Source organism: Eumetopias jubatus, unplaced genomic scaffold (genome assembly GCF_037043125.1).
Source record: "Eumetopias jubatus isolate StellerSeaLion01/CBP00866 unplaced genomic scaffold, mEumJub1_p1.0 scaffold_11, whole genome shotgun sequence".
Classification (NCBI taxonomy): domain Eukaryota; kingdom Metazoa; phylum Chordata; class Mammalia; order Carnivora; family Otariidae; genus Eumetopias; species Eumetopias jubatus.
In genome coordinates, this window is record NW_028274817.1 from 76,207,491 (window position 1) to 76,232,706 (window position 25,216).

The following is a 25,216-nucleotide window of genomic DNA, read 5'->3' on the forward strand; positions in this document are numbered from 1 at the left end:
AGAGAATAAATGAATGGGTGACAAAGGAAAAGACAAGGCTACGTGTGAGGATAGCCAAATAAGGCTGCAATTTTAAGGAATTCTTTGTGGGGCAGATTCCCACGCCACTATGACAGATCTCTGGAAGGCCAGCAAGTTCCCAGGGAAACAATACCAAGCCAGAACAGTTGTGATGCGATGTGCCCACAAAATAGCTATGCCCACCCAGCCAGCTCTCCAGTCCATTGGCTCTGATTCCCTACCTGGGTCCTGCTGGTTGCTATTGGAGTCTTGAGCAGCTCCTTGGGCATCCTGCTCAGACTTGCTCTTGCTAGAAGCACTCTTGCTGCCAAAAAGGCTACTGGGCTGGTTCACAATTCGGGAAAGTGTTTCCAAAGGCTTCAAAGCAGCATTGACTGTGTTAGCCATGTTTGGACTGAGATAAAGCAAGATACAGAGATGGACTTAGCACAAAAATCCACACTAAAAGGAACCAAGGCTCCTCAGAGTAACTGATTCCAGGGATGGGGCATGGAGGGTACAAGGTGAGTCTGGGACATCTTGTTGTGCCAGAGGCTTTAAAAAATTAATGGGTCATCATTACCACAGGCCAAATCTGAGATCACTGAAGTATCAAAACTAATGATGGTAATGGTATTACATTAAATATAAAAAGAACCTGCAGCCACAGGGATACAAATAGGCAGAAGGAAATCTTCACTATAAAAGAATGCCTGTCTGCTAATAAACAGCAATGAGAAAATCAGAAATCATCACTTTTCAAACAGCAATATAAGTGATCCAGGCAAAGATCACCAATAAATGCTAAAACTATGGAGTTAAAAATCTTCAGGGCATAGGATATTCATATAATCTTCATATGAACTCAAAGCATCACCCCAGAAAAAACTTACTAAGTACAAAGGGGGAAAGCTAACCTTTAACTATGTGATCAAACTTAGCATTACCAATAATGGGACAAATTAGCACTATGTGTCTCCTGATGTGATGCACCAGTAAGGGCAAACATCACCTATGTACTATTCATGCTGGGAAGTTTAACCTGAACCTAAAATATAAGGAAGCATTGGACAAATCCAGACTATGGAATATTCTACAAGACATTTGGCCTTCTGGATTCTTCAAAACAGTCAAATGCCATAACAAGAGACATGTGACAATCAAATGCAATTAGTCATGCTCATTGGATCCTGGATCAAAACACTCTACCCTCAAGGTATAATACTTAGAATAACTGGGGATATTTGAATATGACATAAAAATTGAGTATTGTTACATCAATGGTAAAATTTCTTAGATGTGATGATATTCTAGCCATGTAAAGGAATGTTTATTTTTAGGAGACACATGCTAAAGTATTCACAGGTTAAGCATCATGTTGTTTGCAATAAACTTCAAATGATTTAGCTCCTAAAAGGGAGAAGAAAGGGGGAACTCAAGCAAATAGGACAGAAATGATAACCACTGGTTAATCTAGATGAAACATACGTGCTCACTCCTGAGTTTGAAATTTTTAAAAAAATTGATGAGCTTGTATCAAAAGGACAAAGAAGTCAACCTAAGGAGGCCCCATGGGCCAAAGGTGTAATGAAAAAGAATGACTGCAGTGATCCAAATAATTCAATCACTGATTAAAAAAAAATCAGTGAAAATAGAAAATCGAAAGCCAGAGAAAGTTGCATTTGAGGTGGTGATTAAATCTACTGATTAAAAATTGGTGACTTAAGAAAAGAAAGTTTTTATCCTGCCTTTTCAGTAGGAACTGTATTTCAGGGTAACCAGATCCCTCACCCCCTTGAACAGGGACTCTGTCACACAAAAATGCCAACTAACAGTGTAGAAGGAATGACAGAAATTAGAAAGTTGTCACTGATAATCCCCGAAGAAATTGGCACAGGACAGGATTATCAGTTAGTGTTAAGATCATTGATTAGGTATGTGGCTGACAGGATACAGTGCCAAAATACTAACATAGATTACTTTCTAGTAAGAAAGGTGAAAATATAACAGTACAATGATGATTATCAGTCTAGTGGTCAGTTTTATCATGATTTTTGATAGTTCAAAGAGATGTGTCTCCCCATGACAGAATATGAGATATACATCACTTATGATATATCTTAACCAATAATTTTAAATTGCTCCATTAAGCTTCTAGCTCTTATTAGAAGTTTACAGAAAACAGCGAGTAAAGGAACAAGTTAAACGACACTGCAATGGACCAAATCGAGAAGGCAAAACATTCTGTACGACAGCAGGCCTGATCACCTCAATAAATTAGTGTTACTAACAGAAATAAAATGAAGATTAAAAAAATTAAGGTTCTGTGTTAGAATAACAGAGATTCAGAGGACATAACCAGATGTAATGCAAGGTCTGTAACTAGATTCTGGTTTGGACAAAAATTTTTGAATATAGATTTGGGCATTATATAGGACGAAAAATTACTTATACCAGAAGGTAGAGATAGTAACTGGAAAAAAAAAAACCAACAAAAAACCCTAACCCAACCCAGGTTACACAGCAACATATATAATATCATTTTAGTAAAAAAATACATTTTGTATGTATGTGAAGAAAACCACTGAGAGATATGTGGTAAGGTAACAGTGATATCTGAGTGGCAGAAATATGGTATCTATTTTTGCTCATCTGTAGTTCTCATGATACACATACAATCTTATAATAATAGGTCATTTTTAATTAAGGTAGGGGAAGCTTGGGAAAAAACTTATTCATATAGTCCAACTCTTGAGTTTGCAGCAAATGAGAAAACTAAGGCCTAACGAAAGGCAAGTGCCTTGCTTAACCACAATACTAAGAACTCAGGTTCCCACCTATACCAAACTTTTCCTATCACATTGGTGGCTCACTACTCATCTGACGAGGATACAGGAAATATAAGCAAATGAAGAAATAAAAGCAGCATGACTAAAGAGAGGGCAAAAGCCTGCAGCTGGAGTTCAGGAATAATTTTACCTGGACAGGTCCAGGCTGTGAGGCACTCTTGCCAGGTCATTAACCAGTCCCTTCTTTAGGAAGAGTCGAATGATGTTGTTCATGCCGTTGTGCTGGGTCTTGGCTGTGGCACTGCTGTAGAAACTGGAGGTGGAGGGGCAGGACTCCATGATAGTACTGATGATACACATCACTGCCTGAAGCCTGGGAGAGAAATTTTAAAACCTCTATCATATGAATACTGCCTGTTCTTTGGTGTCTTCACTAACTTGCCTCGGATAAACCCTCCTGTGCCCTCAGTGTTTCCTTCTGGAAGTAACATTGAAACAGGTTGAGAGCTCACTTCCTGAGTGGTAGCATTCTTAATTTTCTTTACACTAATTTATTTTTATTTTTTTAAAAGATTTTTATTTATTTGACACAGAGAGAGTGACAGTGAGAGAGGGAACACAAGCAGGGGGAGTGGGAGAGGGAGAAGCAGGCTTCCTGTGTAGCAGGAAGCCCGATGTGGGGGCTCAATCCCAGGACCCTGGGATCATGACCTGAGCTGAAGGAAGATGCTCAATGACTGAGCCACCCAGGCGCCCCTCTTTACACTAATTTAAAAAAGTGAGATTGAATACCCTGCCCAACTTCTTCAAGACCTCAGAAGTATAATGAAAACATCCCTTTGCTTTTTCTCTAAGCTGTACCCTCCTCCAAATGTAATCAGCACTCTAGGTATTTGGAAGCACTAGAACTAGTTGAGAGGACCAGAGAATACACAGTGCCAGTGGGACCAGAACTCTTGTTCACAAGTGCAAGGAATCCCATGGACAAGGAATGGAGTAACGGGATGCTACTGGTTATTAGCACTGCGTCAGGCATGGATTTTTACCTGGCATGTTTCTCTGTACTCTCAGCCATAGCCAGTGCCCGTCCCAGGGCTGCTTTTACTTCATTCACAAGGGCCACTTGGGCATCTGTGCCACTCCCTGCAGCAGCCAGGCTTGCGAGGAATAGGCGGGCCAGGGCAGGTGTGTCCTTGTCTTCTGCATTCTGGGTATGTGGGAGGAGGTGGTCCAGAACAAAAGCTAGCACACTGCAGTCCTGAAAAGTCATTAATCATGACATTTACTCACAAGCATAATTATGCCATATTGTCTGCATATCAACAAGGCACAAATACACAAAGTTGATCCTTGAAGTCATCCAGTCAAGCGATTATCAGGTCTACTTTATAGATGAGAAGACCAAGGGTTGAAGGTACAAGCTAAGTGAGTAGCAAATCCAGATTTTATGCTTTTAAATCCCATTCATTCCTCACTACACAGTTTATGCACCTTTATTTACATGTCACTTGGTATTTCTCAAAACATTTTTATGTGTGATATTTGATAGAACTGTTCACAGTAAACCTATAGAACAGTTAAGCCAAGTTCAGTATTTTCCCCATCTGACAGATGGGTAATATGAGGCCCAAAGAAACATGGCCTGCACAAAAAACTTAGCCAATGGCAAGGATTCAAATCTTGATTCATAATTGAATGCTGTAATTCCTTCAGTAGTTAATTAAATTGTAATATTTACCGATACCTACAATATGCTAAGGACCCTGGGCTAAAAATTGGCAGGAGTTGAAAGAGAAACAGCACAATCACAGATATGGATATGCAAACATATTTAATGCAGTTATACAAAATAGCAAAAAAGGCCCAACAAGGGAAGGAAATTGAGACTTGTTCCTTCTAACAATGATGTCTGCCCTGGTAATTCCTTATATTAGAAAGGAACTTAGTTCTCTTGTCATTCAAGCAGATTTTAGAATTAGAAAGAGATGATGGTTGCACAACAATGAACGTACCAAATGCAACTCAACTATACACTTTAAAATGCTTAATTTTATGTAAATTTTGCCTCAATAACAAAAAAGCATTGAAGAATTCTAAAGTCTGGATAATTAGATAAGGTGGCCTGGTTAAGATGGAACTTATTAGAAATAAAAATTCCCCAGTAGTGAATAAAATATAAAATTGTATAAATATGTTATAGGACATTATTAGTAAAAACCGGAAAAAAGGCTTTGCAATTTGGGAAAGCAGTATGATGTAGTAAAGAGACTTGGATTTGTAATTAGAGACCTGGGTTCCAATTCTAATCCTGCTACTCTGCAGCTGGCCTTGAGCAAGCTCATCTTTCTGAGCCTTCTCTACTTCTCTGTTAAGGGTAGCAATACCAATAATCTTCCAGTGCTGAGGTAAGGATCATCAATTGCATTTGTAAAGCACCTAGGAGTACCCAGTACCACAAAGTCACGTGACACATATTAAACACACACTTAATAAATTTGCAATTAAATGTCTTATTCCATGAGTAACTACAACTGGCATAATGATTAAAAGCTTTGAAATAAAATGCCTAATGTGTATTTACTATACATAACTCCACAAAAGACTTATATCCAGAATATGTAAATAATTCAATAGAAAACAAGAATACAAGACTTGGACTTGTCACAGGAGAATATCCAAATGGCCAATAAAGACAGGGGTATATTAACCACAATGCAATACCACTACAAATCCATTAGATCAGCTAAAATGAAAAATGAGAAAAATACCAAGTGTTGGCAAGGAGGTGAAACAACCTGAACTCCCACATGCTGTGCTTGGTGATGATATAAATTGACACAACTACTCTGGAAAACTTTTGGTGCCATTTGCTAAAGCTGAAGAGACTAGTAATTCTATCCCTAGGCATATACCACCTAACAGAACCCCTTATAACAGTTGATCCTTGAACAGCACGGGTTTGAACTGTGTGGGCCCACTTATACGCAGATTTTTTTTTTTTTTATAAAGTACCATACTGTAAATATATTTTCTCCTTATGATTTTCTTAAATCACATTTTCTTTTCTCTAATACATATAACCATATGAAGTATGTGTTAATTGACTGTTTAGGATATTGGTAAGGCTTCTGGTCAACAGAAAGCTACAAGTTTTTAGGGAGTCAAAAGTTATATGCAGATTTTCAACTGCATACATGGAGGGGGGGAAGGGGGTGGGGTGTCAGCAACCTTAACACCCTGTGTTGTTCAAGGGTCAACTGTATACGTTCACCAAGACATGTATAAGAATGGACTATAGCAACACTACTTTTAATACCTGTAAATGGAAAACTACCCAATTGTCTATCAGCACTAGAATGGATGAGACTGTGTTACATTCACACAGTGGAACTCTATACAGCAAATAAAACTACAACCGCACTGAAAAATGAATCTTGCAAACATCTTAAATAAAAGAATCCAGACACAAAGGAGTATATACTATAAGATTCCATTTATATAAAGTGCAAAACTAATCTATGGCAATAGAACTCAAGATAATGGTGACCTTACGGAAGCTTAAAGGGGAGGGGAAGATGTACAAAGGCATGAAGGGGTAAACTTTTATGGAATGTGTAACGTTTTAATTTGGGTAATGGTCACCCAAGAAAAACTGATGAATTATTCAGGAATTGTGTATTTTTGTATGTATTTTAAAAACTTGGATTAAAGTCAAAATAGCTTAAAAAATGGCAGCTTTCTTATTCTTTGCCTGCAACATTATTGTCCCCATTCCACTCTCAGACCCTTTACTGCTTACTAACCATAAAATTACAATGTGACTCCCCCGCCCCAGAACAAGGTCCACTTTACAAAACCTCCCTGGGCACCCCTCTTACATATATAGGAACATGATCTAGTTTCTTAAAGTGCCCTCTCACTTGAAAAATCTAACTCAAAGATAATTCCGTATCAGGACATATAAAATATGACTTCATTCTTTCTCATAGCTCTGATAGACATTTAGGCTTTCCTTATATTCCATGTTACAAATACTATTAACCACATCAGCTGTCTCTGCACGGGTGTGAGTACATCTGGAAGATAAACACCCATATTCTTGTGTATTTGGCTTATTCTACTGTCCCCTAGACACCCTTATGCAGACAAACCACAGATACTTTTCAAATTCTACCTTCATTCTTCAAACCATTTCTTCTAACAAAATAGAAAACCCACGTAACGAGTCCTTGATTTTGTCATCTTCCAATTCTTGTCTATTTCTACCTTTAAAACATCTCTTCAACTCACCCATTTTTTCCTGTAACTTCACCAAGATCCTGTATTACCTAGATTGCTATCTAGATCAGATTCTTAATTGGTTTGACTCTAAACCTTGTCTTTTGCAGTCGCCACACTGTAGACCAAGTGGTTTTCTACGAAACAAATAACAAATGGCACCAACTCACTCCCTGTAATGAGCCTGATGGCGCCCCATTACTGGAAAATGCCTAGCTTCTTCAGTGTTATCGCAAGAGGCCTCTGCCTTGCAACACTGGGCTAGCATGCATAGGTTTCTAGCAAAGTGTCTGACACATTTGTGACCAAATGATGACAGTATAAAATCTTAGGCAGATTGGATATATTACCTCTTTGATCAGCTCAGACTGGCCCACAGTGTAGCTGTAGTTGGCAATCAGGGTAGCAATACCAACATAGGACCTCACCAACTCTGCCAGAAGACGAAGAATAGTGGAGGTGGGCATTAAAGGTTTGCTGCCCTTGCCTTTCTGCTTGCCTTCCTCAGAGGCCCGGTCCCCTTCTTTCTCTTTCTTCCCATCCCGAGACTCCTCTGGAGTTGATGCTGTTGAGAAAGAACCAAACTCTGGTTTAATTTCATACTGAAATACTGGCAAACATCAAGTCTCGTGTGCAAAGAGAATACTACTTCTCCTCCACTTTAGGACACTGGTACAAACTGAATGTCCTCATCACAATGCAGTGGAAGCACAGATAGCTAGGATGACAGGTCTCAGACATAATATGGAGATATAGTACAGCAGGGAGGCTGTATCTTCTGTCACTCCCCTCCTTTTACACATAATTTTATGCTCCAGCAATACTGTACTAATAGCTCTCCAAAGATGCCTTATGCACCCTTTTACCTTTTCCTTCCCACATGTCTCCCTGGCACATATTTACTTATCTAGCTTAGCTCAAAAGCTGATCTCCTCTATAAATGTTTTCCTGTCTCATCCAGGAATACTGAGATGCTTTTATATCACGTGCCCTCTATACTTTATCCCAGCATGCCTCTATTCCAGCAGTTGTATCAAGTACAATTGTCTCCTTGCTTAGATCTCAAAGATCTTCCTATCCAAGAAGCAGCTCTTGGAAGCTTCCACATGACATTTCTCTAATTGTTGGCTAAGCAGCCAATGGGCTCTGTGGAAAAACTGCTAGAAGGCAAGAATCCACCGCACAAACCTTAGAAGAGCTAGAATTGTGTCATTGGCACCAAAACTCTATAAACCAGCATGAAAGCCAACAAAATATATGGGGTGGTTTAAAGAGTAGATCTAAAGGATCTTACCATAGAAACCATTACTTGGTTAAGTCACAGTTCTATTAATTTTAGCATATAAAAACCCTTTATTTACAGAACACTGAGCTCACTCTTGAGAAAAGTTCACTTAGACAAGTAAATGCGAAAATTATGCCTACATTCCCATACCCCCTTGCCCAGGACACCCAGTTTCTTTGTCCTCTCGAGAAATAAGAACAAGAGAAAGTAAACCATTACCTTCTCCTTGGGATGTCCCAGATGTGGAAGTCTCAGTGGAGGCACCATCTGCAGCAAAGACCTGACTCTATGGAAGAAGAATACTCCTGAGCCATTATTAATTTCAAAGACAGTTGTCCCTAAATGGTAGGATCCCTTCCCAGGGTACTCATTGTGAATGCTACAGATTCTCTTTGGCTGATCTTTTAATCACCTTTACCTGCTATATACTACAATCTGTGGGAAGCCATCATTATAAAGTGACTGGGAGAATGGGGAGCAGGGGCAGGGGCAAATGAGAATGAAAAATGAATTTAAGGAAATGTTTCCAATCCAAACAGAGAAAAATCCCAGGGACACCTTAAATTTATCTTCATCTATAGGCCACAGGTAATTTATAGGTACATCAAAATTAATACCTTTGAAATTTCTGTAGCATAACCCTAAATATGGAAAGAACATATAGGTATTGGAAAGGGAAAAGGAAACAGGAGGTTGGAATTGACTTACATTAATGGAAAAACCTGATTGTGTATCAAAGTCACTGCTCTGACGAGTAAGTGACCGGTACTGCTGGTATACATCATCCCCCATGTCTTGTAGGAGTTGGCCGACCTCTTGGGTCATACCCCCAGGTTTAGGGTCAGATTTCTCTGCTAGAAAAACAAACAAAAACAGAACTCATTTGTAACTTTGCAATCTTAATGCCTATTTGGCAGCTTGGTCAATTTCACTCCAACTTACTATGACTATTTATATAACGATATTGCCAGGCTTTCACTTAAGAGGAGAAATGTAGTATAACCAAGAGAGCATGGTTGAAAGGCTCATTCTTTCACTAACTAGTTCTGTGACCACAGGCAATTTACTTTCCTCACCTGTCACTACTAAGCTTAAATGAACATAGCTGGTATTATGCCTAATGCAACGGAAGTCAATAAATGGTTGCCCTAGCTATAATTATTTTTGGGGGTGGGGGAGGATATATGAGGCGGAATAAAGGTTCTATGGTTGTAGAAGAAGGAGCTATGGATCAGAGTGCTGAATGATGAAAAGCACCAAAGACTCAGATTCTCTTGACTTAATAAAGACTATATTCATCAATTTTTGGCAATTCTGTGGGACCTATCAAATAAGTATGTCCCAAATAAAATCCAGAAGGATATGACGGGAATGAAAGCTAGGTTCCAAGTAATTCATTTATGACTTTCCCAGTACTTACAAGCAGCACCTTAGCTAGGAATAAAGGTGGATTGGGAGGGTGCTCTCAAAGGTCAGAAAGCCTAACCACACCTTCTAATACTGATTCCAGTTTTTTGGGAGATAAAGATGTTTTTGTTTCTGAGAATGAAAACATTAGAGACTTCTTGGTATTTATTTTTCTGTCTACAAGATATTATCTCTTTAATCTTTGTTTATTCTTCCCTCTGTAAGGGATGGATTCTCATTATGTCAACATTCTCCTCATCCTTAAGACTTATCTCAGAAACCACTTGTTCTAAGAAACTTTCCTACAGGTCACAACCCCCACCAGGCCAGGTGCCTTGCTCTAGGACTCACCACTATTTTGCCATCTGTCATAATGTATGACCCACTAGTTTTTTCAGAAAAGGGCATCATATGTCTTATTCATCTTGATTCCCAGTACATGGGCACATAGTGAGTGCTCACTAAGACTTAAGTTGGTTGAAAGATCCAGGCAAAGTGCCCAGGCTCCTGAGGTACATTAGCTACGTACCTTCCTCTGGAGCATGGTATGCAGCCAGGGCATTCAGCATATCATAGATCACTTCCTTGATAGTATCAGGAATGACAGGCAGAGGTGAGGGCTTCAAAGGGGTTGTCTTCACCAGCTGTACAGCATTAGGACCTTTAATTCTAAGGTTCTCAAATTCATCATCGGAAGCTAAGCCAAAGTGAGACAGAGAAAAATCAGTCAATGGTGAACCAGTACCTACACTTGGTTACTGATAAAGACTCAGAAGGGGGCTCGTATAAACATGTAAGCTTGGAACAGAAGGCCATTTACAATGTTTAAGTAGCCTACTAGAAAATCTGGCTTTTACTTTCCCTAAATCCCACAGAACTTATTACAGCAGTACCAAATAGTAAAAAGAATACAGGCAAAAAAGAGTATATATATGGGGCATCTGGGTGGCTCAGTTGGTTAAGTGCCCGACTCTCCTGGTTTCAGCTCAGGTCATCTCATGGTCATGAGACGGAACCTTTAATCAGGCTCCATGCTCAGCGGGGAGTCTGCTTCTCCCTCCCCCCCATGAACACAAATAAATAAATCTTAAAAAAAAAAAAAGTACAGTCTTTGCAGTTGGGGAGACTTGGTTTTGAAATCCAGTTCTGTTACAGGATAATGGCCAAATTACTTAAATAAACCTTAATTTTATTTTTTTCATTCCTAAAATTTGAGATTTTAGAGATCACACATGAGATCTGCCCAGCACAGAGCCAAGCACATATCTGAGGCTCCCAAGATAATGAGTCCCCCCTCCCAACCTACCTTTTATTTTAAAAAGAAAACCCATAACCCTACAGAAAAGTTTAAAGGTTAGTATAATTAACACCCATATACTTTTCATCTAGAATCACCTTTTGTCTACCCATAAATTTATTTACCTGGATACTTAAGATCAAAGATATTTTTCTACATAACCAGAATACCATCATAACACCCAAGACATTTAACAAAGACACAATTATCTGACTATACTCAGTATTCAAATTTCTCTAAATCTCTTTATCTGGGTTCAGAATCCCATCAAGGTTGATAATTCTTTGTAGTTTCCTTTTAAAACCTAGGAGAACCTTGCATTTTTTTCCCCTTTGTAACAATATTTTTGAAGAATCTAGGTCGGCTGTCTTATAGAGTATCTCACAATTTGCATTTAATTGTTTCCTCATAATTCAATATAGGCCAGACATTTTGAGTACGAACACACTGATACTGTGTACTCCCTACTGCATCAGGTGAAGTCATCACATGTCCACTTGTCCCTCAATTACCACTCTATCTGTAAACCATTCACACTGTATATAAGCTCTGCTGTCACACCAAGACAAATTCTTTGAAGGCAAGGACTAGACTGAATGAGTCCTTGGTATCTCTGGCAGGGATTACCACAGGGCAAGTAAAAAGCTACTGGGTACTTCTGAATTGGCCCACATGACCAACTAGTCAATGTCCCAACACTTGCCTAAGGAGGCTTTCCAAGTTATAGATCTCCTCAAAGAAAATCTCTGGGGTTATACTAGGCCATAGACTTCAATGTCTCAAAGGCCAGGAGAAGGGGAAACTCACCAGTTCCTGAGCCTCGAGGGGCAGGAAGGGCAATGCGGATACAGCAGTTGGCTACTTCTGTGAAAATGTCTGGATTGCGGCATGCAGCTGGCCCAAGGACACGAAGGATGTAGTTGATCTCCCGAGAACCAAGGCTGCCGGATACAACACCAGAGGTCGTGCTACCAGCTCCACTTGTAGCTGCTGAGCGAACCACCTAGTAAAGAGAGGAAGAAACACTGCTGATTAAAGGCCACTTTCCAAAAATACAATTGCATTCAAGGAAGAGTTACCAAGGATTAAAATACTATCCAAACTGCCTCAAGACAGTGGATGACAGCTTTAGATTTTTGAGAAAAGATACACTTAGTCTTTTAAGTCCCATTCCTTCCTGATTATAAAAAAAGTTACAACATTCGGCATATCCCAAAACTATCAATTATTACACCAGATGGCATGTGATCTTCATAAAAATTGGGAAATGTATCTAGACCACTGATCATCCATCTAAATTATAGCTCTCACATATAAGTGCCAGCTCCTAGCCTTCCCACCAAATGCTGTCCCAATTTTAAGCCAGAATGGTTCAAACTCTAAAAATATGCAATACGGTATCTTGGTGTACAAATTAAACGTTTTCTTTATGCCTCGAAGTCAATTATCAGTCTCAGATAGCCACAGGAAATATCAAACTATTGCTCTGATACTACAGGGCTTACACATCATTATGCTTTTGGTCTTCTCATAAAAGGGCGGATCAATCAATAGAAAATACAGGAAAGAATAAAGAAAATAATTCCACTATATTTTCCATTATTTATTCCTTTGTGAGCTATGTTCACAAAGACAAACATCTTTTGGAATCTTAATGCTTTTCTTACCAAATCAGTCATGCTCTTTAGTTTAATATATTAACCCTTTATCTTGCCTGTAAGGCTACAATTATAAACTCTCATTTTTTAAATACAGAGAAGTGTAATTTCACTATGAAGAATGTGCTATAATTTATCTAGTCCTCTGCTGGACATTTGATCTCATTTCTTGTTATTACAACCAATTCCTACAGTGAACATTCTATATGTGCCTCGGCATACTTGACTTCAATTATCAAATAAATTCTTAGCCATAGAATTTCTAGGTCAAAGGATATCTTAAACTGACAGTACCAAATTGCCCTCCAATGTGGCTGCACCAATTTCCACTCCTACCAAAAGTAAGAGTATGCCTGGTTGTCCACACCCGTACCTGCAATGGATATTATCAAGCATTTACATTTTGCCAACTTGATACGTTACAACTGCCACTGATCTTCTTTTGCTCCCCACACCCCCAAATACAATTAAGCTTAGAAAGTTTTTTTTTTTTTTTTTTAAGATTTTATTTATTTGACAGACAGAGACACAGTGAGAGTAGGAACACCAGCGAGAGTAGGAACAACGAGGTGGGTGGGAGAGGGAGAAGCAGGCTTCCTGCCGAGCACAGGAAGCCCGATGCGGGGCTTGATCCCAGGACCCCGGGATCATGACCTGAGCCAAAGGCAGAGACGCTTAACGACTGACTCACCCAGGCGCCCCAGAAAGTCCTCTCATCCTGAACCTGTATTTTTTTTCCTAGCATTTTTTAAGTTGTATAAACTTGAAACAATTCGAGTATTTTGTTTTTAAGTCAGAATTCTATCTGTATATAGTTGTTTCTTCCCTATTGGGCTGTCTCTTACCCTTGGAATAATGTATATGCAGCTTTTAATAGCACTCCTTTTGATTTTGCTCATGTCAGATGAAATAAAAAAGGCTGGGCAAAGAACTGTCTGAAGAATGTGAGATGTATACTCATACACACGTGGAAGTATAAAGTGGCACCCCCTTTCTGGCAAGCAAGTTAAAAAATACTTGTACATTTTGATACAATTTCTAAGAATCTCTAAGAAAAACAAATCTTAAATGTGACAAAGCTATGCACAAAAATGCATATTCTAACACTACTTACAAATGTGGGAAACAATGTCCCAAAAGAGAAAAATGGAAGTCCAATAACATTCACATGATGACTGTTGACAAAGAATTAGGAGGAGGAAATAAGACATTTGTCTTCCCTACTCCTCCCTCTGATGTCTTAATGTTGATGTTAAAAACATTTTCATGGGGCGCCTGGGTGGCTCAGTCATTAAGCGTCTGCCTTCGGCTCAGGTCATGATCCCAGGGTCCTGGGATCGAGCCTCGCATTGGGCTCTCTGCTCCGCGGGAAGCCTGCTTCTCCCTCTCCCACTCCCCTTGCTTGTGTTCCCTCTCTCGCTGTGTCTGTCAAATAAATAAATAAAATCTTAAAAAAAAATTTCATTTTTTCTAATTGCTATGTCATTTCTTCCACTGCTTTGTTTCCTAAAATGAACATACATGCCTCAGTTTTCCAATCTGCACAATGGGTATCTGTAAAGAGCTTATTAAAGTGTCTGGTATATCATAAATATTTCTAAAACTTTACTACTTTTACAACTCCAAAATACAATGTTTGGAAAATAGGCTCATGGGTGAACACATGAGAAATACTCTTATTAAGGTAATTAAGACGTGAACTTGGCAGAAGTTATCCCAGTTCCTCATTAACAGTTTTTGCTTCAAGAAACCCATATATATTGCCAAAGAGGACTTTATAGGTGAGATTTATTACTATAGTAAATTTAAAAATTGAAAATCTTATGTTCTACTTTTAAAAAAAAGTCATCCAATGGGACAATTTACCATACCGAAGCAAGCACCTGATCACATAGCTGGGAAAGTTTGCCAGACAAAGCATATAGTCTATATATCTAGCTAGCTATACACACACACCTTATGAAGAACCAGAAATGTAGCTGTTCTGAGACCAAGGAGAACAAAGGTATGATATAAGGCTAAACCAGTTTCTGACACCAAAAAGACTTACCTTTTCCATGGTATGACGGAGGGTGCAAGGGTCCTCAATGATGTGTCTTAAGAGAAGGGTGACCAGGGGAGTAAACCCATTGAAGCCTGAGCTCTGGGTCAAATTCAAGATCATGCGGGTACTCTTCAGCTCTGCAAACATCATGGCGTATTTGTGGTCTCGGGTGAGCCTCAGGCAGAGGCGAAGCGTGGCATGCAAAGTGTCTGGGTCCACAGGGACTCCTAGCATGCTCACGCAGGCCCGTATTAAAACAGTCACCATATCCTCTGTCAGGCCCTGGATCAGGATCTCCCCAATTTTTGTTTCTTCCAGGCTCGTCTCCTTTTCAGTATTTGTACTCTCTAGGGCCAAAGGAGTATCTGCAAGTAAGAAAGTAGGAGTTCAGACAGTTTAACTTGACATTTCTTCCCACATCTCTCCCTCATAGCCAGGTCAAGCACCTGGGTCCTATTAAAAGAAACATACAAAACATCAATTCCAAACCAGAGGAAAGGGCATTTAAAAAGGACCTTTTTTTTTTTTTAAAGATTTTATTTATTTATTTGAGAGAGAGAGAATGAGAGCCAGAGAGCACGAGAGGGAAGAGTGTCAGAGGGAGAAGCAGACTCCCTGCTGAGCAAGGAGCCCGATGTGGGACTCGATCCTGGGACTCCAGGATCATGACCTGAGCCGAAGGCAGTCGCTTAACCAACTGAGCCACCCAGGCGCCCAGGATTCTTGATCTTTAAGTCACCAAGCAATCTGATGGATAAGAAAATCACTCATGATGAAGTTGGCCAAAATTTAAGCCATAAAGGTACATTAAGCTTTATGTAACACACCGTGAAAGATTCAAAACTAAAAGTCCATACCATTGGCTTTACTTTCTTTACGTTTGATATCCATTTCTTTGCTTTCTTCCAGTGTCTTCTCTAGCTCCTGTCCATTGCTATTTTTCGAGTTTTTATTCAGCCGTGGTACCCTCAGGAGAGTCAACATCACAGGACGCCGGTTCCCTGTTTCTTCATTAACCTAGAAATTCAAGACAAAAAAAATCTCTACAAAGAAAAGAAACTATAAGAGGGGTTGGAACTCCCAGGCAAAATCCTGTAACAGGAAGGAACCCTGGCAATTTATCCCACCCCTATCATTTATAGAGAGAAAGCCTAAAGTCCCCAGAAGAAAAGTAGCATACATAAGGCCCTATAACAAACTGGAAACTTTCCAATAGAGCAGATACCATCTCTAACACTTAAAATCATTTCTGGGTGGGACAGTATCAAATTGCCACAGACTGACCCATGGTCTCACTAATGACTTTAGGAAGACACCGTTCTCTGTAAATTATACCCAATTTAGTAGTGGTATTAGTGTTTCTTAAAACACATGAGGACTGCTGGTTCAGGAAGAAGCAAACCAAAAGGCACACCCAGTACCTTCCTGTCTTTTCAATAATTTATGGCACTGAGTGAGCATGTACCTGCACCATTGTAGTGAACTGGACAGTGTATCTTCTTCGGCCTGCAGTGAAACGCACACTTGTCTCTCCAGATTTCCAGGCAGAATCAATAGTGCTGTTGTTGCTTGCACTGTAACTACACCAACGCCCAGAGCGGTCATCAAACCAGCGCCAGTTGTTGTTGTTGGACTGTAGATACTAAATAGAAGAAGACAAAGTTTCTTTGTATTTCCTGCAAGATTGGTTTTTAGAAGAAATAGTAACTTCATCTGTTCACTGCTAAAGCTAACCCAGGAAAAAAAAATAACACTGAACATTTAATGAAATTTTGAGAGCCAAGAGAGAAATTTTTGTATGCATTAACTCTCAAGTTCCTGAGCCCCTCCATAGGTGCAAAACCCTCTACACCCTTGTCCTGCAATCCTCAGCTTTCCTTTTGTTTCCAACTGTTTTCTACAAATGGGAAACAATTTGGATGTGCAGGAACAAAATTTCTGTTTCTGAAAAGGCACTGAGATAATGTGGCATATATGATTTTCGTATAAAGAGCCACTTGGCTTGGGGCGCCTGGGTGGCTCAGTCGGTTAAGTGTCTGACTCCTGGTCTCCTTAAGAGTCTCTCTCTGCCCTTCACCCCTCCCTCTCTAAAATAAATAAATAAATAAATAAAATCTTAAAAAGAAAAAAAAGGAACATTCGCCTTTTGGAGGAATTGCCGCACACTCAGTCCTTCACATAAAAGCCACTCCCTCCTCTGGAGATAGCACATTCCTTTAACATTTACTTCCAGTTAAGTTCTTGGGCCCTTTCGCAAGCAGCTCCATAAAAAAGTAATTCCAACTCACCATTCAGAAGAGAAATCTAGAGTTACTAAGATTCCTCAAGAGATTTACGTCTTAATCAGGGAGCTTTCCCCTGATTTTTTACCACTCTTCTCATATTCTCTTCTGGTCTACTCTTGTCCTGAGAAGCTTAGCAGTTTTATCAAGCCTATTATTATATACCTTAGTCATTTGGGCTCTTCTTTTAGAGGAAATGGCTGTCTTTTCATAGAAATCTATCAGGAGCAACACTGGGGTGATCCACCTAAAAAAGAAATGATTTACTCTGGGAAAACCAGAAACTTGCACAATATGGGAAAACTTATCTTGATTTCATTAGGCACCTCAATTATTTTCAAACCACAAAAGGTACCCAAGATTTGCCCCATACATGGTCCAGAAAAGTGCCTGATTCAGGCCCTACACTTCATGGCCCAAGTCTAAGGGGAACAGAAGTGAAACCAGGTGAGATAAAAGTCACTCACTTTGGGGTCTGGACTTCCTTTTGCTCCTTGGCGGCCTGTAGGCAGGGCTGAACTACTTCCAAGAGTTTGATTAGGACATTAAGGATGCCACTTGATTCAACGACCCAGGCACAAGGTAGCTTCAACTCCTAATTGATCAAAGAAAAACCATAAATACCAACCCTCTACTCAGTATTAAGGATTAGCACAATATAGGAGAACACAGAGGTGAACACTAAGAGAACTGGCTGAATTCAAATTCCACCTCCGCCACCTACCAGCTGTGTGATCTGAGTTATTAAATTCTCTAGGCCTTGGGTGTCTAGACCCCCCCAGGGATCACAGGAAATAATTATTTCTACCTCCAATGTTAATTGTGGTGATTAAATGAAGTGTGTGTGTATATGTTCAATCACTCTAATGCCCAACACAGTGCCTGGCACATTAGTATATACTTAACATGGAAGCTGTTATTAGTATCATTAATATCATTAAGGACCGTCATCTAGCCTACACAGTCTTAATTATGTTGAAGTTGAAAAGCTGATTTTCAGAGAACCTTTACATTCTTTCCAGGAAGATGGAATAATTAAACACAGCAATGATTAGTAGTTCCCCTATAGGGTCTACACTAAAGTAGTTCCTTTATAGGGGCTGCACTAGAAGTAATTTAAATGTCCAACAACAGGCAATTATTTAAATAAACTAGGAGATATCCAAAAGATGGAATGTACACATAACTTGGGAAAAGATTCATAATATAATACTGAGAATACGGGATACAAAAGTCTAACAGTCTGATCCTAATTGTTTAAATGCATAGGAAAAAGACTAGAAAAAAATATAAGGCAGGTCCTTTGATTTTTAAAAGGGAGGGGATTCATGAGTGATTTCTCTCCATATTATGTTGAGGACCCCGTTCCCATAAGTATTCATTCACAAGTGCTATAGTAAGAACAGGAAGGGAAAGTCATCAAAAAGGAAAGTCAAGACTGGAGACACACAATATAACATATATTGGACTTAATCTCCTCAGCTGTTGTAAAGGATTTACTCCATTAAATTCAGGTTTTACTATTAAACATGAGCAACAAATGAAGAATCACTTGTTCAAGGTCAGTTGCCTCCTAATTCCTGTATTGGTTGGAACAAGAACATGTCCTGGCCAAACCACTCTCTTGCCTAAAATAATCTGCTGACTGACCAGGTATGAACGAAGAATCAGATTCTATCTAATGCCTATTATCCAATTTCCACATCCCCGATCTCACTCTTTGGCTGCCAGTTAGGTTTCTTCAGAGAGGCCTAAATTATTCCACAACTATACTATGATGGTCATTCTAAAAATCTTTTAACTACTACCCCCCCAAATCCTCTACGACACAATTCAATTAATTAACACTTGTTCTGAGAAGCTTTTTCATTATCCAGAAGTGATGCATTAGCTTTCCTCCTGAACTCAGAGAAAATTCTTTATGTGGCACAAAACATTGCATTTTGTACTTAATTACATGTCTTACAGCCTATCAGAAACTGCGCTCATGGAATGCAGAGATCATGCCTTATATTTCTATTTTCTTCAAGGTCTCAAATGGTAGGTATCTGATAATTCTTCAATGATGAATCACAGGAACCAAAAAAATCTAAATCTTACCTCAAAAAGCAGTGTTAAAAGCAAGATTCTAGTAGCCAAATTGGAAGCTTGGGGCAGGGTGGCCATCTGACTGATCCACTCTGACACAGTTTTTGTGTCACTTGTTGTCAGTGGAAGAGCAGCTTTGATCAATACATCAGCAGCTTCCCATACCTACAAAAGCACAAGTGACTAAGTCGGGTAACTGTAGATAGAGTATGATAAGGTTTGTCAAAACATTCTCAACCTTGTAAAATACTCCCTCTATCCCCAACACGTTTGCTGAAGGAGGGTGAGTAAACAGTAAAACATTTACTATAGAGATTTCGTGCCTGCATCAAAAGATGTATGCTATGAAAGGAGCACCTCTAAAAGATGATTTTCCTAGGCTAGACACAAGAAGCTAGTAAGTTAAAGGAAATTAATATTTAAACAATTTCTAGGGAAAGTAAGTTCCAGTACATAGTCAACCCCACAAAGCTTCTATCAACTTACACTTCCATCAATAATCTTTTACTACATCTGCCTCAGAATTATCATTAAAAACAAAATAAACCAGAATGTCAGAAATGTTGGTCTTGCTTTAGTGTGCATGTTAAATTTCTTATATTTGCTCTAAGTTTTAGTTTTTTTTTCTTTTTTAAAGATTTTTTTATTTCTTTGACAGGAGAGAGAGTACCAGCAGGGGTAGCGGCAGGTAGAGGTAGAGGTAGAAGCAGGCTCCCCGCTCAACAGGGAGCCTGAGGTGGGGCTTGATCCCAGGACCCTGGGATCATGACTTGAGCTGAAGGCAGATGCATAAGGACTGTGCCACCCAGGCGCCCCAAGTTTTAGTTTTAATATAATTTCTGTAAGCTCTTTATAGAAAGATAACTAAACCTGGGTCTTATTTTGTGTAGAAAAAAGGTTTATCTAGTTTGCCTTTTACTTTTGTAATATTTCCATACACTAAAGTTATGCTTCCATATATCACTTTGATTTCTTCCTCTGCTTCTTGACTTTAAAAAATACGTAAAACAAGATTCCAATGATTTAAAAACATGAATAGTAGGGGCGCCTGGGTGGCTCAGTCAGTTAAGCATCTGACTCTTGATGTTGGCTTAGGTCGTGATCTCAGGGTCCTTAGACTGAGCCCTGCTTTGGGCTCCATGCTCAGCTCGGAGTCTGCTTGAGATTCTCTCTCTCCTTCTCCCTCTGCCCCTCCTCCTGCTTATACACGCTCTCTCTAAATAAACAAAAATCTTAAAAAAAAAAACCAAAAAACAAAAACCCCATTAGTAAAAACAAAAAAAGTAGTAATGTATACAATTAGTATACATTAATTTCATAATGAGGAGAACACTGTTTAAAAAAAGATAAATAGGGCGCCTGGGTGGCTCAGTTGGTTAAGCATCTGCCTTCGGCTCAGGTCATGATCTCAGGGACCGGGGATCGAACCCCGCATTGGGCTCCCTGCTCAGCGGGGAGCCTGCTTCTCCCTCTGCCTCTGTCTCTCCCCCCGACTTGTGTACTCTCTCTCTCTGAAATAAATAAAATCTTTAAAAAAAAAAAAAGATAAATACCAGGTCACAGCTATTCATTATGATGAGAACTTTTTTGTCCAAGTGGTTGTTACATAGGAGAGGGAAAATAAAACATTTATTCACTGTTAGTCCATGGGACCTAACTTGGCTCAAGTCACGTTTGGGACATTTTAGATGAATTTCAGAAGAGATGCCTAGAAAAAGAGAGCTTTGTTTTTTCCTTTCAAAAACATTTTTTGTGAGTAGTTTATTCACTTTTTGCACGGAGCACTCAAGAAAGAGTGAGATTACCAAATCTAAAGAATTCAAAGAGAATATACCCGTATTGGATTAAAAAAACCAAAAACCAAAAAACCAACTCCTCCGAAACAAAACTAAAAAGGTTTCATTTTTTTTTAATCAAGAGTTTGATGATGGCAGAAAAACACACTCTTGTTTTTACTTTTTTAAAAAAAATTATGTTCAGTTAGCCAGCATGTAGTACCATCATTAGTTTCTGATGTAGAGTTCAACATTTCATTAGTTGCATATAACACTCTCCTCTTCTGGGTCCTGGAGAACTTACCTGATTGACTACTTGCTTGAGAATCATGTCTCGATAATCAGCTCCATTACGTTTGATTGCGGTCATGATCAGATCACACACCCGGTACACTGTGTCCGGCAGCTCATCAAGAAGGTGAAAGCAGCCTGGCAACATGGTATCTGTGAAAGTGTGGAGCTCATCTTGTTCCAATGGATCAGCATCCTGGAACTTTTCTAGACATTTAGCTTCCTCCTCTTCCTGCTTTTCCCGAGCTTTCCGTTCCTCCTCTTCCTTCCGACAAGCAACTTCCTAGAGGCAGGGAAGGAAGAATGATAGCATACGGGAGAGTTGAAGAAAAATAGGGAACGCTCTAAGAATGTACTGGTTCTACCATACTGAATACCCACTACTTTCCCCTCAAGCAGGTGATAGGTTCTTCAGGGTGTGGTAATCATTCATGAGGGCAGCCTCAAAGGTTAAGGCAAGACAGGAAAACGCTTCCAACCCCCAAAGTACTGCCAACTTATTTACAGCATCCTGTATCACAGCCTCCCACAAAATCATTTGGAGACACTGTCCTGCATTCTCTGCCAATACTGTAAACTGAAGTAATTGTTACCTAAGAACAGACAGCCAAAATTGGCCTAATGAACACTACCCAAGTACATTTTGGGTCTCTTATTTGACAGTAAAAGGTTCACATTTCATGGGCCTCACTTAAAGCTTCAGGTCAATTAAGTGTATTAGTGATGGCAAGGTTGGGATGAATGAATACTCCCATGTTGTTCTTTAGATATTAATTCCTCCAATTATTTTGCAGCAGCAGAATGTTCATAAAAATATTAAGATTAATGTGTCAGACTCTTTTGGATGTCCTGTTTCCTAGTTACCTCAGGTGACTCTGCTCTTTGATCCATTGGGATATCCTGTCCTAGAGACATGGCAATTGCTCTCATCATCTGGTCCTCTTCGGACATACTCAGATCCTACAGAGAAACAACAGAAAATCCAGCAACAAAGCACATACCAACTTATAAGGAATCAGACATCCTGTGCTCAAGCTTTAGAGGAGAAGGTGCTCTGAATGCTGCTCTCTAAGAGTCAAACCCACCTAGTCTTATCTGGTCACTACAATAACAGACAAGGAAAATCACAATGAAATTAAGCACAGGAAGGAGGCTTCAACGTGACCACTTATTCTGCAGCTCAGAAAGGGGAGTGTCTTCTATTGCTTTCTGACTGTGGACAACTTAAGAGTTCTTCTGGGAAAAAAAAAAATCCAGTAATTTGCATGGCTGGGAGAGAGGAAGCCTCTGCTCATTACATTCTAGAACTGAGAGTTATCACAAAATGAAAATACTGGCATGCAAAAGTCTGAAAATGAAAAGTAGTTTTAGAAGGGAAGACCAATGATGGAAGTACAACAGAAGAAAAAACCCATCAGCAGCCAAACCAATGCCTACAAAATTAGAGCCCCCTGAGCCAACTTACCCGAACAACTCCTCCCATGATTGGAGGAGGATGGGTTAGAAGGTACTCTGTGGCCTGCTCCATGGTGCTGGTGTTCAACAGGGCCTCCATGGCATGTTCCCTTGTGAAGCCCATGTCCATGAGCTAACAGAAAGAATGCAGGATCTCAGAACCACAGTAAAAGAGAAATCTAAATGCATTTTAAAAAGGTAGAAACCCTTTCAAGATGGAAAGAAGTTTTTCTAACTTCATATGAACTAACATTAATAAGCTCAGGGAGTTAAGTAAATGAACAATCCTTTCCGTTTGGTGCTTCCATAGTATTCAAACATTAGAGCTACACATTGGGGCAGGAAGCCAAGGTGATTCTCAATTCTCTCCTCTATGAAAATGGGGCTAGATGGTTTTCATTAATAGGACTGTTCTAATTTGAAGACTGAGATTTACACAAAGAAGTAAAAATTGGACCCCACTTTTCTGGAAAACAAACTGACAACAGAACAAGAGCCTGAGAAGCTGACCTAGGAAATTTTGTTACTAGGAAATAATCATGAGATGTAAAGAAAGATTTGTACGAAAAGAAACTATACACCACAGCTTTACAACATCAAGTAAGAAAACCAATATCCAGTAATAAAAGAATGACAAGAAGTTAAAAAAGCATTTTCTTAATGATAGCACAATTCTATATATTGCATGTTAATTATGTAAAAATTAGGCATAAAACTAAGTGATGAAAAACTATCTTGTGTGTTGATGTTATAAATGACTTTAAAAATATTTTATTTCCAAATTTTCTTAAAGTGACCATTTATTGCTTATAATAAAAATGTCGCACGAATATGTAGAAGACATATTTGAAGAGGACTCTAGACATAGAGAGTACATACACACACACAAATTCCCAGAGGAATACGCTAAATGCTCTGTGAGACTGAAAGGTCAGGATCGTTAAATGCCTCCCCCCTCCGCTTCTAGCCTCTGATTTTTCAAAACGTGGTTTATGTATTTACTTAAAAACAAACAAGTTTTGTAGGTAAGGTTTCAGAGAGCTCTTGTTAGAGAATAAATTTGGGTCATGATACCCTTAACCCTTCCCTCTATAGATAAATCAGTAAGTAGCTAGCTAGAGGATAGTTTACCTCCAAAGAACAAGGCAGCCACAGCCTACTGAGAATACTATAAAAGAGTTTTAATACTAAACAACATGCTTGGGAGGACACAAATCTTATACCGGTTAGGAGCACTGAAACTACACCTCAGTTTTCTCAGGAGAAAAAAGAAATGCGAAGAGGGAACAAATTTAAACCTATCTCCTGGCTAAGAGCACCAAGCACTTTGTGGCATGTAAACATAGAAAACTCACAGCCCACTTAGTGGCATGTAAACTTAGAATATACTTCTGGGTTTGTGAGTTTTCTATTGGCAGCAAAGTCTGGGCCCTGGAGTGGGAAGCCAGGATCCTACCTGTTGCAGTTGCTGCTGGTTGACTTGAGGTTCTCGGCGAGAGCCACCTTCCTCTTGCCCTGTGTCCTCTTCTCCTCGAGATCCCTCCTTCTCTTTGCTCAGTCTCTCTCGAATCACAGGTTCTCCTCGGAGAATGTGGCATAGGATGGCCAGCATGGACTCAGCCATTCGCCCACCATATACCTTCAGGGGTTTCCGGTTCCAAAGGTTCTTGATGCAAGTAAAGGCTGCCTAGAAGTCATTTGAAAAGTTGTGTGAAGATCATTTTATCTCAAAGCCACTGGAGGAATAAGTCAAAGACCTATGGGATAGTCTTTCCACGAAAGGTCAGTGCCAACAATAAACCCTACGTCAGTACTGAGGAGGCCTAAAGAAGCACAGAGAAGGGGCATTTAACCCAACCTGAAATACCAATCTCAGGTTTACAGTTAAAATATTTACACTACAGGAAATTCTCCAGTGGTCTCTATCCCGTTCTGTAAGGCAGCCCTATCTGGGAGTAGGATCCAATGGTTCTCCAACAATCAAGTTATTTCGTTAAGGAGGACAAAAAAGAGGGAGAGCTACCTAGTCAGCATGAGAAATCCCTCTTGGTTTCAGAATGCTTAATACTCACTTTCTGAGTTACCACAAGGAAGCGGAGGGCACTGAATTGTGGAAAGTTCTGGACACCTCCAGGCAATTTGGCAGGCAGTGAATGTGGAGATTCAAGCACCGTGGTGGGATTCACCATCTTCTCCACTAGCATTAGCCAGGCATCTAGGAATTCTCCTGTGCCATCAGGTAAATCTGAATGCTCTAATCCCTCAGCAACGGGAACTTTGCCTCCCATGGACAGAGCCCAATTGAAAGTTCTAAAATTCAAATAAGAGAAAGTATGGAGATAAAATATTAGTATTTTAGATTAGGGCGGGGAGGGGGGCATTCAGAAGGTTCCCAGTATCTACATCAGCATTACATGTCCCTCCTCTTGGAGCTACAGCTGCTAATCCGTCCAACATCTGTACACTTATTAGCTTTATCTTTTTTTGAGGGGAGGGTTTATTCCAGATTTATTGGGGTATTACTGACATCTAACAGATGTAAGTTTAAGGTATACAATGTGATGATT

At 39.6% G+C, this 25,216-nt stretch overlaps 1 protein-coding gene across 10 annotated transcripts in view; it reads right to left on the minus strand.

Annotated features, from left to right (window-relative positions):
• HUWE1 (HECT, UBA and WWE domain containing E3 ubiquitin protein ligase 1) overlaps nucleotides 1-25,216 on the minus strand; it is a 162,700-nt gene that overhangs the window by 27,674 nt on the left and 109,810 nt on the right. For all 10 annotated transcript variants that reach the window (XM_028092893.2, XM_088028778.1, XM_028092891.2 and 7 more), the window contains 19 exons: nucleotides 24,722-24,959; nucleotides 24,106-24,336; nucleotides 22,660-22,782; nucleotides 22,059-22,154; nucleotides 21,208-21,477; nucleotides 19,141-19,293; nucleotides 17,508-17,635; nucleotides 17,206-17,287; nucleotides 16,224-16,400; nucleotides 15,616-15,775; nucleotides 14,765-15,123; nucleotides 11,864-12,059; nucleotides 10,289-10,456; nucleotides 9,061-9,206; nucleotides 8,572-8,638; nucleotides 7,418-7,632; nucleotides 3,836-4,047; nucleotides 2,980-3,162; nucleotides 243-415 (listed from right to left, as the gene is read on the minus strand). In XM_028092893.2, the coding sequence (XP_027948694.1) occupies nucleotides 243-415; nucleotides 2,980-3,162; nucleotides 3,836-4,047; nucleotides 7,418-7,632; nucleotides 8,572-8,638; nucleotides 9,061-9,206; nucleotides 10,289-10,456; nucleotides 11,864-12,059; nucleotides 14,765-15,123; nucleotides 15,616-15,775; nucleotides 16,224-16,400; nucleotides 17,206-17,287; nucleotides 17,508-17,635; nucleotides 19,141-19,293; nucleotides 21,208-21,477; nucleotides 22,059-22,154; nucleotides 22,660-22,782; nucleotides 24,106-24,336; nucleotides 24,722-24,959 (3,377 nt within the window). The remainder of the gene's footprint in view (nucleotides 1-242; nucleotides 416-2,979; nucleotides 3,163-3,835; nucleotides 4,048-7,417; nucleotides 7,633-8,571; nucleotides 8,639-9,060; nucleotides 9,207-10,288; nucleotides 10,457-11,863; nucleotides 12,060-14,764; nucleotides 15,124-15,615; nucleotides 15,776-16,223; nucleotides 16,401-17,205; nucleotides 17,288-17,507; nucleotides 17,636-19,140; nucleotides 19,294-21,207; nucleotides 21,478-22,058; nucleotides 22,155-22,659; nucleotides 22,783-24,105; nucleotides 24,337-24,721; nucleotides 24,960-25,216) is intronic.